The sequence below is a fragment of the Cyphomyrmex costatus genome, unplaced genomic scaffold (assembly GCF_001594065.2).
Source record: "Cyphomyrmex costatus isolate MS0001 unplaced genomic scaffold, Ccosl1.0 scaffold275, whole genome shotgun sequence".
NCBI lineage: Eukaryota > Metazoa > Arthropoda > Insecta > Hymenoptera > Formicidae > Cyphomyrmex > Cyphomyrmex costatus.
In genome coordinates, this window is record NW_017276855.1 from 29,666 (window position 1) to 45,291 (window position 15,626).

General features: G+C 30.1%; 1 protein-coding gene across 1 annotated transcript; it reads left to right on the forward strand.

Moving 5' to 3' along the window:
• Window positions 1-1,948: 1,948 nt before the first annotated feature.
• On the forward strand, window positions 1,949-6,443 carry trbd (ubiquitin thioesterase trabid). The gene is made up of 7 exons (XM_018541038.1): window positions 1,949-2,850; window positions 3,100-3,381; window positions 3,491-3,692; window positions 3,959-4,236; window positions 4,714-4,943; window positions 5,596-6,025; window positions 6,191-6,443. The coding sequence occupies exons 1-7, from the start codon at window positions 2,135-2,137 to the stop codon at window positions 6,267-6,269; spliced, it is 2,217 nt and encodes a 738-aa protein (XP_018396540.1). The 5' UTR covers window positions 1,949-2,134; the 3' UTR covers window positions 6,270-6,443.
• The last annotated feature ends 9,183 nt before the right edge of the window (window positions 6,444-15,626 follow it).

The following is a 15,626-nucleotide window of genomic DNA, read 5'->3' on the forward strand; positions in this document are numbered from 1 at the left end:
CGCTTCCGTGACGTAACGGTACGGTATGAGGGTAGGGGGGAGGGGCGCGAGTGGTTGGCAGTACTGGAACCCGTGTGTTTGCGAATGACTGTCAAAACCTACTTCCGCGGCCAGCGAGCGAGATCGCCGTCGTCGTCGTCGTCGTCGTCACCGCCGCTGTCGTATTTGCGGAGCAGTTCGCCAGCATCGGGTGACAGGCGGTGCAGCAGCACGCCGTGGAGCGCGCGCGAACGCTCGCGGACGATGTCGTGACGCGGTGACCAACGGTGACAGCGACTCGCGCTTCTCCTGTCTTCTCTACCGTGTCTTCGTCAAGACGAGAGAGAGAGAGAGAGAGAGAGAAAAAAAAGAAAGAAAGAGAGGGAGGGAGACGTTGCTGTCGTTGTCTTTCTCTTTTACTGTGTCCCGCGTTCCTCATCATCATCGTCGTCGTTGTCGTCGTTATATCGTCGTCGGATAATCCCGAAGGAAGGAAGGAAGGGCGCTCGCGAAATTGATCGTGCGCGTGTACAAGCACGTACGTGTGCGTGCGTGCGAGCGACCGAGCTTAACCTACCTGCCCGTTCCCGCGAACGCGAGCGGTGCGCTATGAAAACTGCGCGCTCGCTGGTGCATGAATAGTACACGAGTCGACTGGACGGTGCTGATCTGAGGGATCTCTTATGGAGGATAGTCGAGTGTGACGGTAGCTGGCAACGTGCAGGGCTCCACAAGGTGGCACGGGATAACGTCAAGGTTACCAGTTCTTCAACTGCTTTAGAGATAGTCGCGCGCTTCTTGACCGTCCAAAAAGTAGCACGAATTACTCGATTTCCTAAATTTTCATCATTTCTCATGCTCGCCGAAGGACTTCTTAACGGAAGAACTGCGGTTTCTCGTTCCGCCAGGTTAGGTTTTTTTTTTTTTCCGAGGACGCGAAGAAGGTATCATGGGAGGATTGATCACGCGGTACCGCGTGTTCACCAACTTCGCTAAAGTTCGGCTAAAAGGAGCGAGCGCCACACAAGCACTTCAATTTTGTACATTTAAAGTGTCTCTATGTGTCTGCTTTCAAAGTCATTAGAAACGATCATGCAACCACTTGTACAATTATTATGCTTGACATAAGAATATACATGATATACATGAGAAGGTCACATGCAGAAACGATTAAAAAATCAGACTTTTATCTCCTTTGCATTTGAATATTCAACTTTAAATATCCGAATATCTGTTTTTTCATTTTATACTTTGTGTATTTTAGTATACAATGTATAAGCATAATTCTTATACATATACCTTTAGATGTTTTCATTTCAATCGTGCTTTTTTCGCATTTTCTATAAAAGCAAGATGCAGACTAAAGAAAGAAAGAAGAGATAAAGTGTACAACTAACAATTACAATAAACATAGCTTATCAGTGGATGTTTCTTTGCTCACTTTGCTTTTTCTTTCTCTTTGTGAAAATATCTTACTAAATAAAATGACTTGATAGCAAAAATTTATTCTTCTTATCATATTTTCTGTATGTCTTTATCCTTTTTTCTCTCTTGTAATTTTAGTTCTTTTAATATTTATTTAACTTTTCTTTTTTTGCATATTTAGATAACATATTTATCTCATTTAAAATGCAAGAAGTAGCACAAGTCGACACAAACATTATTTTGTCTTTCTTGGCATTCCATAAATAACAAAAACAGAACAATACCTGTGTCGACTCTTATTATCAAATAAAAATCATCCATTATTGCTTTAAATTATACGAACAATAACATATAATATTTTATGTCACACACACACATACATATATATCTCAATTTCTACTTTTTATATATTTTATATAAATATATATATTTTTTTCAGGTTCTTCCACCAATGTCTACATTGGCATATCTCTAGTAGCTTTATTTAATTACAATCGATCATAATGTTGATCACATAGCGTATACTGGGCTATAAACCACTTGGTCACAAAACTCCCAATAGACTGTGCGCTGCACAGCATAGAAAATTCAACTAGGATATTTAGGATATTTAATGTCTAGTGCACATTTCAACGTCATCTTTCAACTTTTCTTCCGTATTGAGAAATATTGCATCCCTTTTGACAACAAGACCAAAAGCTCTATCAATTAATTTCTCCATCCATTGAAGATGACCAGCAGACTCGAGGAAACAGAGCAGAAATGGACTTGCGAATACTGCACTTATGAGAATTGGCCCTCTTCTTTAAAATGCACCATGTGCAGGGGCGCCAAGCCTCTTCTGGGCGAAGATATTTATCGTCTTCGAGATCCTAGCCCTCAAAGAGGTTCCTCCAACGTTGCTTCCGGTCCTGTATCTCAGATAAGCCCTACGGACAATTTTACCTCGCAAAATTACAGCCAGAATCTGCCTTCGGCAGGAAAGTGGGCCTGCAGCATGTGCACTTATCTTAATTATCAGAATACAACGCGGTGTATACAGTGCAGCAACCGGAAGCCGATCAATCAGTCTGTCAATTCATTAGCATCGAATCTACATGAACATTTAGCACCATTACGATTGGCCGATGGACCACCAAACTCGGGATCGAATTCCCAATTGAATCCCTCGCCGATTAATCTCCACCCGGAAAGATTGTACAATATGCATCCAGAAAAATGGTCCTGTCATGTATGTACTTATGAGAACTGGCCCAAAGCGACTAAATGTGTTATGTGTGGTCATCCAAAGGAGAAGGATAGAAGGGATAAGGGAACACAAGGAAATGTAGGGGTGATTTTACCGAGTCCTGAGAGGGAACATACTCAACGAGGCTTGCCATCACCCCCACATGCACCATATATTCATCAGACGCAAAGAGAGGATAATTTAGCGATAGGAAGGAGGTGAGACTAAAGTAATATTTTGTATTTCACATTTGTAGAGAAAATATACAAATATATATTTAGAGGAAATGTATTTAAAGATTAACAATATCAAAGTTCAATATTTTATTTTAAGTAGATGTAATTTCTGACTATATTTTTTAAGTTACAAATATGCGTTATAATATACTAACAGAATATAATATATTAACAGAAGAATATAATATTCTGTTAATAAATTTAATTTATAATGTATGTTTAATTTTTCAGAGGTCCACATAGGTATGCAGAAAGTCGAAATGATAGTTTATCGACTCCTCAATCTCCAAATAACTGTGATTATGAGCGTCGATTGAAGCAGTTAAGACGCCATACTGATTGGTGTTGGCTAAACGCTTGTCTCGGTATTGTTGAGGGTGACAATACTCCTGTTGAAGCTTACCTGGCAAGCGGCGGCGATCCTGCCCGCCAATTAACGCATTCTGAGGTCTTGCTCCTCAATAGAAGCAGCGCGTTTGACGTTGGGCACACTTTAGTGCACTTGGCTATTAGGTAAACACATATAATTTAAATAAATGCTTTCATCAATTGATATTACTATATAAAATACGGTTCTTAACATTAATAAATTAATAGAATTCTAATTGGGGGTTTTCTACAGGTTTCAAAGAGAAGATATTTTAGCAACATTGCTGTCACAAATTGAAGGTTCGGGTTCCGGGGTGAAAAGAGTACCAAGTTACGTCGCACCTGATCTCGCGGTACAGATTCGCCGACATGTCACCAACAGTATACGCTTACGCAAGGGCTCGTTCCCCTGTTATTTCGTTACCGATATGGCTACCTTCGCATTGCCAGCTGAGGTTATTATAACATATATTACGATTTAATATAAATTGAACGAAAAGTAAATATTTTAATTTTTCACTAAAAGTAAACATTTTTTCATAATAAATAATCTTTGAACGTCGCTCAATCTAATTTCTATATTTGAAATAATTACTAAATAAATAACTTACTAAAAAATAATCATATATATAAAAGATATCATATGTTTTATATATGTGTATATATGTGTGTGTGTGTGTGTGTGTGTGTGTATATGTTTATATTTGAAATATATTTTTAGGTTGAGGATCTGCCGAGTATTGTACAAGAGCAAATGCTAGAGGAATTGTTAGATAAGGAAGCTCAGCAACAATTGGAAGGCGGTGGTGGCGAACCGCCAGCTCTAAATTGGTCTTTAGAAATTACTGAACGATTAGGTAGTCGTTTACATGCACTCTGGAACCGATCGGCAGGAGATTGTCTTCTAGATTCTGCTATGCAAGCTACTTGGGGTGTTTTTGACAGAGACAATGCTCTAAGGAGAGCGCTTGCTGACACCCTACAACAAGCTGGACAATTGTAAGATTTGCAATTAAATATATATTGTGTAATTTATATTTTAATCTATAATTTACTCTAATTTAATCTTTTATGATATGAATATACATATATATAGATATATGTATATTAAAATTTAGGTGTAAATTATGAATAACGCTTAAAAAACGAATAAACAAATTTATAATAAATATTAATACAGAAACCAATAAGAGAAAGCTTTTAACGGTTAATATTTAAATATTGTTTAAAATAAAAAGTTAGATAGTTATTTAACTTTTTCAATTTATAATAATGATTAGTGGACTAACTAATAGATGGAATAATAACAATAAAAGAAGAAAATGAGTAAAATTGTAAAAAAAGTATTAAATTATTAATTCTTAAAAGAATGAAAAATAATTATATAAAAGTTTATTTAATAAATAAATATATATTTTTAGGTTATATTTAGTAAGAATGGGTTTCATGCATTTTTAAACAAAATCAATTTTTTAGCTTTTATCCTCGTTGGAGAGAGTATGAAGCCTCACAAGCATCTAGGATGTTAGATTTCACTTTAGAAGAAACACAATGGCAAGAAGACTGGGAAAGCTTGTTAGCAACGGCCGCTCAACCCGGAAGCGCGTTAGAACAATTGCACGTGTTTGCCCTTGCCCATATTTTAAGACGACCCATTATAGTCTACGGAGTTAAATATGTTAAAAGTTTTCGCGGTGAAGATATAGGTGAACTTAGAAAAAATACTTTTTTGCTCTCATTTAGTAATAAATTACTAATTTATAAACTTATTTTTTTAGATTTTACATCGATAAATAAATTTATAAAATAATTTTTTAATTTATTTAGAGATGTAAAATCTTTAAAATTTAAAATCCATTATCAATTATCTTTAGCTTTTTAATTATTTATTGAATATTTATGTGATTATGTTATATTAATCTTAAATTCATAATTTTTTAAATGTTTATTTAATTGTTTGTAATAAGACTCAATAAAGTTTTTTAAATTAATATATAGAAAAACAGGGCAATGAGCCAATAAACTCGTTAAAATCTTTAAATTAATCTAATATATTGCGAAGAATAATAATATAAAGATTTTAACGAGTTTATTGGCTCATTGCCCTGTTTCTCTATATATTTGTTTATTTAATGTTTTTAATTAAATTAGTTATAACTAAATTTATAAATAGTAATTATATTTTTTTGTATCCGTATATGCAACACTTTAAAAATTTTATGACATTTTCTCTAAATTTTTCTTTTTGAAATCTCAAGCTTTATAAGATTTAAGTTTCTTCAGAATCTTTTACTATTTAGAAAGGAATTTTTATTCCATTTGAGATAATACATATCAAGTGTTTCTGTTACTTTGCAGGCTATGCAAGATTTGAGGGCGTTTATCTACCACTATTATGGGAACCCTCATTTTGCATCCGTTCACCAATCGCATTGGGTTATACCCGTGGCCATTTCACAGCGTTGGTTCCAATCGAGCCGTACGCCTCGTCCAGAATACCGCCCCTTGCGACTCATGGGGTAGTGAGCGGGAACAATAGTCCACTCGAGCAGCTACAGATTCAAATGCAGACCACCTTTATGCCACTAATGGATCGCGAACATAAGCTCCTGCCAATACACTTTCTCACGACAGATGAAATCGGCCGTGAGGAATCAATCTATAAAGAATGGTTGGATGTATGCAGAACAGAGGGTGGAATACTTGTAGCACAGCAGAAACTTCACAAGAGACCGTTGCTTGTTGCGCAGATGTTGGAAGAGTGGTTGAATCATTATCGTAGATTAGCGTGAGTAATTTTCTTGAACTGTGTTAAAGAGATTATAACTGTAATATAATGCAATTTAAAAGAACAATTTTAATATAAAGAACATAAACTAATTAAGATTATACAATGTGAATACGATATTAATAAGATTCGGATAAATAATTTTTCTTTCTCTGAATATTGCAGTCAAACTAACGAGGCACCCTTCTCCAGACCACCCACATTACAGGATTATAGTAGCGATGGTGATACTGAAGATGAGTAATATAGTAATTTTAAGAGAGAAGTGTTGCGACTGACATGAGAAGCATCTCCATTTCTCACAAGTTTATTCTCGACAGAAAATTATAAAATGGTTAGTATTATAAAACGAAAACTCTATACATGAATGCCATACTTTCATGAGTAACTCAATACAGAAAAGCTACTACGTCCATACACTGGCAATGTACCATTCAAAAAGTTAGAAAAACTGTCACATTGCTTTGCAAACTAAAATTATAAAATTTAAATTAGAATTTACGGAATATAACAAACTTTATGCATTGATATATTTTTGTTATTATTGAAAAAAATTTTTTTTGTGATTAAGGTAGCATACGTTTGTTAGAAACGTTTAGTTATAAGAAACAATGACAGTTTGTTGTAAAAATCTTTTCTTGGGAAAAATTATTTTTATCATATGTTGATGTTAATGCAACTTAAGAAAACTGATGTAACAATTTTTTATCGTGATAAAACATGGAAAGAAAATACAAGTTTAATTTTTTGATGTGGAAAAGGGAATGTTGAATATATTATATATAAGTATGGAGATGTTTAAACAATACATATAAGTGTTATACAATTCATTGCCAGTGATGATGAGCGAAAGTGGAAAACATTGTCGTTTGTTACACATTGTCGAATCGTTTTGCATAATAATAGAAATTTAATTGTTAGGCTATTGAAAATAAAATTTTTTCACAGATAGTTTGTAAAAATGTAGTCTTGGAGGAGGAAAAATGTTTAAAACTTTTTCTCTCGCAAAATATTACGGAATTTTGTGGAAACGTTTGGACAAGTTTTTGAGTGTTTGTCGCGTTCCATTATAACGACAAACGAAATAATAAATGTGATTTAATGGCAGACTTTTTAGTCTATTTTTCTCTCTTAAAAAAAAAACTTAGATATCAGTAATTTTAAAAATTTTGAATATTTAATTCCGAGACATAAAAGTTAAGAATTCATTATTCAAATAATGATTGCTAATCATGAAAGTTTCTTATCTTCAAATGTAAAATCCAATAAATAAATTTAAAGATAAGAATTTTCATAGATTACAATTTGATGCAAAACATTCGTCTTACTTTTGGGATAATTTTTTTCCAATAAAATTTTTTAAATTTAATTTTACATATATTTTGAATAAATTTAAAAATATTTTAAGAAATGTAACGTTTTTTTGGCTACAAAACTCTGCCACTAAAGATTGATATAGAACATCTTGTCATGATACGAGTTCCGATATATCTGAGACGCGATCCTTAAGGATAGTAATCTAGAAAAGTCAACAAATTCCGTGTATAATCGTCTTTAAGTCGTTTCACTTGTTATAACTTAGAGCTGCGTTAAAGAAATCAAGCAGCCGAACACAAACGAACAACGATCTGTCCCCTTTTTAATGATCGAAATCGCGCGGATCTAGAGCGTTTATCTCCAACGGTGTGTTAATAGGAAAAAAAATATAACTAATGGACTTGTGAAAAAACTGTGCTTTTTGCTCTATAAAGAAAAAAAAAATTTTATTTTTATGCGAGGAGTATAATATATTGTTATCTAATAATAATAAAAATAATAATATATTACATTTTTCGCGTAAGTGTGGTTCACTCGTGTTAAATATTATAGATAACACTATATGACCTTTTATAAGAAGCGATGAAGAAGAAATTAAAGAGATGAGCACATATGTTTAAGCGTTAGAATTATTATTGAACAGCCGATATACACACGCACTCATTCACTCACACATCTAACGACGCATTCTAGCGAACGAAAGAGAGAGCGATTGTAACAAATCTTTAATCAAAAAAGTACAAAATCGCTAGAAACATTTCTTCGGAAATGCTTCTTCATTTTTTCGACGTAATATAGTCTTCGTTTCTTACTATTTAATTCCGATAACAACAATGTAGTGTCTAGTCCTTTTTGCATATAGCACCACATCGCGTTTTTCTTTTTTTTTTCTTAATCATGAATTAATTATTACGCGATCGAAAGTCACGTGATAAAAATTAATGAAAGACTCGAAAAGATCGAAATCAAGAAACCGGTGTAATTTGGTCGGATTTTGATTTATCAATTTTCGAAATAGAGCTCGAAATTAAAGAAAAAAGAATATCATTAAATATGAAATAATAAAATGTAAAATTTTGAACATGATGTGATATGAAAAAGGTTGTATTATTATTATTAATTTCGACTTATTATTTCGTTTTATTTTTACGCGAAGTATCATCCCTCTTTCCAGTTATCTCACACTTAATCCTTTCACATCCTATTTATATAGATTAAAACGTAAAAGAAAAAGGTTTTAAATAATCTAATAATCACGGACAAATCGAACTCAAAGAACAAGCTCGAAGTGTAGTGTAGAATATTGGAACAAAAATGTATATAGGTCTATATGAATTTTAGGAACATTTTGAAACTCTTTATAAGTCATTTTTAACTTATTGTGCAATGCTAAAAGTAAAGTCAAAATATTCCTGCAAATGATCAATTATTGCTCTAACATTCTGCGTGATAGTTTGAATTCAGATTTGTCTTGTATTTATTATCCTATGACATCATTATTTTCAAATATATAGTAAAAATATTTTTAATTAGTTTACGAAAAAGTCAAGAGAACTTTTTCTTCCTATTTAAATTATGAAGTTATTTGACCTAATTAATGATTTATATTAATCATCTATTTATTAAAAATGGATTTATATATATATATGGACTATGTAAATAAATTATAATGCTTTTTATATCTTTCAGAAAAAAATAAACTTTATGACGAAGGTTACATACTTTTGTTACGAAGTTTTCGACTAAATTCACCGAAATTATATCGGTTTCTGGATCCCTAATTTTCGAAGGGAATAATAGGTATAAGTCAATTGCATAGTGTTTTGTCTGCGGCAGAAGCGAGGCTTATCGCTTTGTTATTGTAATTGTTAATATTATGTACATCGACAATCATTGTTATGATCATTATTACGATCATTGATATAGAATAATTTCGTAACTTATAAAGCCTATTTTTAAGTACGAAATTGTATCTTTAGTATGAGTTCTGTAAATTTATAGACTATAATAACTATATTTACTGTAAATTTTTTTTATTGTAAAAATGCGATAATGCTGGCTTCTGCGTAAAAAAAGAAATGAAAGTAAAAAGCTTTCTTTTCATTATCTTCGATATTAATTGTTATTAATAAAATACGTTATTTCTAACGTATTTATCATGTTTAATAAACCTAATTATTTTTCTTCTCTCTAATTATTTGACAATTTGAACTATTTTATTGATTTTACTGATTAAATTTGAAAATATAAATTATTTATTAATAATAATTAATATCGAAAGTTAATTCTGAAATTAACTTTTAATTAATTCTCAGATTAATTTTCGATAAACATAAGTTTTTTCGGCAAAAGAGAAAAAAATGTTAAAAAATTAACAATATTTGATGGGGATATGGTTTCTTTTTAAGCAAGCATGGTTTTTGATTCTTGTTGCCAGAATTTATTCTTGGCAGGTGATAAAGTGTATAGAGAATTTTTTAAATCTATTCTCTAATCGGAAAGCAGAATAGAGAAGTCTATAAATATATAAATATTAATATTAATATAGAGCACATCTATGAGATATAGATATTATATGAGATAATATATCGATGTACAATAATTCGAAAATAACGATTTATTATTATTAATTATTACTATTACCATGATTCTAACGATGATTATTATAAATATTATAATAAGAGAACTTCGGGGTGTGAATCAATAAATGCTGAATTACTTTATGTCATTTTTATTTTTATTGAAAGAATTTTTCAGGGTTTATTAAATAAAGATTAATTTTTAAGATAATGATTAATGATTCGATCAAATAGCATGGTATCTCTTTCAAACAATTTAAAAAGGTTTGAAAAATTGATATGTTTATTTAGACATTTTATATTATAAGATTCCGATATTTTTGCAAATATTTGTTAAAATAATTTTATTTAATTTTTTGCATTTTATTTAATTTTAAGTTAACGTTGAGTTAACTTAACAATAACTTTTTGTTTATATTAATATATCTATAATATAGTCTATATTTTTTAGTTCTAATCTAGATTAAATAAGCTGTTTCTTTCTATATATATGTGTATACATATACATATATATATATATAGGGTTTCACAAACTTTTTAATACATTTGTGGGCAGAGATAGACTGGACTAAACTGCAAAAGTTCTCTATCACTTTTCTTATAGTTAACGAGATATTAATTTCTAAAGATTGTCGGGTAAGTAGGTAAATCGATGCATAAGACATATTTAAGATATCTTTCAGAGTTTTTTAATGAAACATCTTAAAAATGTTTCTTAAAGAATTTTTAACAATATCTTAAAATTATTTTATGTGTCGATTTTAGACACTCTGCTCATTAGGTAACAAAAAAAATTACTAAAATTACAAAATAGTAAAGAACTTTTCGACTTAGTTTAGTCCGTTCTATCTGCTCACTGGTATGTCAAAAAGTTTAGGATACCTTGTATATTTTTTTTCTTCAGAACGAAGCAATTAATTCATTGAGAAAAGATTTCAGTACACAATAGTTGAATAGTTAATTGAATAGTTCTTATTTACTAATGATTTCATTAGTATTAAAATTGTTAATATTTGGAAATAAACTTAATGTTACGAAATTAGTTAACAAATGGAAAATTAAATTATTTATTTACGATAAAACTTTTGTTTCACTAATGAATTTTAATTAGTTTTTCACTTTAATATTAAAATCCATAATTATATCATATTAATAATTTATCTCAGCCTTGTATAATATTAATAATTTATAGCCTTGGTAATCTAAGATGTTTGTACGGAATGCTAGAGGTCCGAGTTCGACTTCCGACCGAGGTAATATTTTTTGTAATAAATAAATTTATTTATATAGTTTTTTATTCTTAACAAACATTTACATATTAATTTTCTACTATAATATTATTATGCAAATGCAGTCATGTAACTATAAGATAACTTTGTAACAATATTCTTCCTGCAATGTGAGATAGTAAAGTCATTCATCTATAACAGCATCAGTCTGATTACATGTAGTCTCAGCTTGCATGTAAACAGTAATACTAGTCAGACGAATTTGTTGTCCGTGGGTATGCTATTTATTGACTATCGAGAATCTGTGGTAATAACTCAGAGAATGAATTCACTATATTGTATAACATACGAATAATATATGCGTTACGAAGCATGAGTACTAGTTTTGAAAAATTTTGTAAGAACTTAAGAAAACAGCATTATAAAAAAGCTAAAAAAAAGAATACAGAAATAAAGATATAAGAAGAAGATAGAAATAAGGATATAAGAAGAATTACTCCTTGAAACTCTTCACTTAAGTATATGTATCATGCATTTAGCATTGTGTTAATAATTTTTCCGATAAAAGCAAACATTTTTCAAACATAATTAATTTAAAACATGAATAAAATTATCAATGGAATTATTTTTTATATATAAATTTATATATTTTTATATATAATTTTACTCGATCAACGAAAAATACTTGCTTAAAACGTTTACTTCTGTGAAACTTGAACTTCCAGTATCTTACTCGAAATCTTTCACGGAATTAAGAAACTCTTTAAAAAAATTAATTTAATTAATTAAACGTTAAAATAAACTGCAACAAATTACAAAAATTACAATTTCGTGCATGTGTATTAAGAATACCTTCGTAAGAATACTCTTTAAAAATAATTTTTTATTTGCACTATCATATATTTGCACTAATATATTAATATTAAAATTAATATTAGAATCTCTCAATATACACATATTGCAAGAAATATGTATATATTGATCCTAATATTAATTTCCGTGCACTGAACATAGTAGCTATAGAGAGTAGTCCATTACTTAATCAGTTATTTAGATGGAACTCAACTTCCGGTCAGAGGAAAGCTCCTCGAAAATGGAGTGTTCACAAATAGACTGTCTGAGTATTTACTGCTTGGGTCATCGTCAATAAATCCAGTCACGTAGCTACGTAACACGTAAGAACTTCGAGTTGACAAGTAGTTCATCTCTTGTTTGGAACCCTTTTCGTTTCTCTTGTCGGGAATTTAGCTTGGAAAAACGAGATTTTCTCCAAAGTCTATGTCAATCTATTTTAGGTGCAGGGATCTTCATTTTTACTTTTATACTCCAATATAAAAAAATCGGATGACTAATAAATGTAATAATTATTATTATTAAATAATAATAAATAATTTCGATAAGACTATTAAAAAATTGTTCTCTCTCTCTCTCTCTCTCTCTCTCTCTCTCTCTCTCTCTTTCTCTTCCTTGGTCGCTCGTTGAGAGAATAATCTGGAAAACACGTAAAATTTTCAAAAAATTTCAAAATTTACACATTGCATGCAGGAATTTTTATTCTTGTTAAATTGTATAATAATCAATATAGAATTTTAGACTAGAAAAACAGAGACTGGCGCAAAAAATAATTCTTTTATTATCAATCAAGGACCCGTAATAATTCTAATTAGATTTTACTAATCATAATGATTCATGATATGTTATCAAACGATTCTTGCATGGCATGTGTTACAACAAAATTGAGGATAAGTAACGCGTTGTTAAGATTCATACAGATGGCAAAGAATATATAAGTATATGGCGACAGACTGTACACGAATCGATATCCGATCTGCGAAACGACCTAGATAACAAGAAAGTAATTTTTTCATAGCTATGTAGAGAAGATGTGGCAATTGTACTATTTTTTAATTTTACCGACAGCTTTTAGAATTAATAGCATGAAAATCGGAGGATCTATCTCCAAAATTGTATTTTTAAAAACTAGAAATTACTTATCGTATTAAATAATCGTTAATTTAATTAAAAATTAAGGAATATTTTATGAATAAATAAATTTAAGATATATATTTTTTAAATGTGAAACTTTACTTCATTTATTATTTTGAAGAATTTTAGCGAAATTAAAACAACACTCGACAAGTACCGAATCATTCATCATCCGAGTCGTTTAATTATTCGCGATTGACGCAATTTACAAATAATTTGCAATTCCAACGGTGTTGTGTTACTGTGTGTTTATTTGTAGAGTACTTTTGTTTAACACAAAATCGCGCGTTGATTGTTTAATGAATGGGATATTCTTGCGAATGGATAATCGATTATGAAACCTCGTTAATTGCAGGCATTTGCATTATTGCACACTGCAGTTGCATTGATAATGCTATGATGGAGCATTTCCATTTTATCTTAACTTCCACATTTTGTTTTAATTTAAAAAAATCTTTTTTCTCTCTCCATAAAAATTAATCTTTCGCGAAAATGTTCATTTTTAACTAAAAATTTTATTCCGTACATATTTACGTTTTGAATTAAGAATTAAGGATTTAACGTTTAGACTACATTTGCATTGTTGTCCATATTGCAATAAATTTGTTTATTTTTCTTTTAATTCTCGGTGTATTCAAATTTATTTCAACATGTAAAATCCGATTTTATTTTCAGTGTATTATCATAATTTTTGTTATAATTTCTTGGTAAAGAATTATTATGGAGATTTACTTCGAGAGAGAAAGAGAGAGAGAGAGAGAGAGAGAAAAGATAATAATATACTATTAAAAGATAAAGATTAACAACTCCATAAAAATTGCAATGTGTCTAAAAACATAGATATAAACTAAATTCATAAAAAAATTATTGTATTTATTTTATTTATCTTTTTTTAACTAAAAAAGTCTTTATAAAATACACGTTCTGTAATAAAATGTGTAATTATTATATCATAATAATAAATAATTACACTATATAGTATAATGTAATATATCCATATTATTTCCAGACAGATAGTTTAAGATTCTTTTTTGAAACACGCACATTTTTGTTTCCCTCATTCGTGGAAGTAACAAACCTCGTTATCGCTGTCGTTTATTTGTACACACGCCATGACGAATGGGGATCAAGTTGATTGGTGTGATTAATACTTGTGAGGTGGATTAATTGTCAGGGATCACTATACGTATCCAGTGAAGAGAGAAATTCTTCGATTTCATGAAATGTGTATAAACGCAGGATTTATGAAGTCGTGATGACGGTATAATTTTTGATACGATTAAGAGAAATTATTTGCTAAATAAACAATTATTTGTCAACGTTGCGAGAAACGGAATATAATTTGTTTCCGCTTGATTTATTAAATTTTTAATACACTCACTGGATGAAAGGCGTTATTTTATTCTACGCGCGTGCGCGCGTAGCATGATTAAATTATTTATCTAATGCATACACGTCAAATCAAAGCAATATTCAAATAGAATATATAATTTTCATTATTACATTATTTTTCATTATTTAATATATTTTGGACCTTTGCTGTCCAGGAAAATACGAGACTTAACTGCGACATTTGGTACATATAATAATAATAATAATAATAATAAACTTTATTGATGTAGAAGTACAAAATTATGAAAGCTGTGTAAATTAGAGTAGCAATAATATATAATGCTATTCATAAGCTTAGATCTTATAATTAATTAATTAATTAATGCACATAGAATGAAATGTAGAATTGAGGAATATATTACAATTACGAAATGAGAACAACGTGAAAATATGATAGATAAGCGGAAATAGGTGGATATTTTATTTGGCGGTCAGTATATAGCTTCTTCCGTTCTACTTTATTTTAACCTAGCTGAACTTTTTTCTGTAACGTCACAAGTGCTCGATACACATGTTACATGACATATATGGATGTTTATACATCTGTGCAACAAGAGGACAAGACAGACAGATGTGTGGGAAGTGAGACAACAGGAGATGATGGATCTTGTTTCGCGTCCTGCGTCAATTTTTATGCGATTACGAGGACATCTTGTCAAACGATTGAAATAGTTGCTTCTTTCCTCTTAGAGATATCAAGAGATTGATAATCTATAAAGCATCTTTTAGAAATTGAAACGATTTGACAAACGGACAAATAATATTGATGAATCAAACGTGACCTGAATATTTGAACAACTTTTTAAGAATTTTGAAATAAGATATTTTTATGAATTTTAATTTAAAATTCATAAAAATATTTTATTTCAAAATTCTTAAAAAGTTGTTCAAATATTTTAAATTTAAATTGTTACTTCTCTAAGAATAATAATTTTAATTTCTGTCTGATTTTCAGTTTAAAAAATATCGTTCAAAATTTTGAACATTAGAATTACATTTTTTAATTCAACGTATCTCTAAACATTCTTACAAAATAATATTATATATATTAAACATACTACATTAAATTGATTAAATGGTAATTTATACTTTTAATGG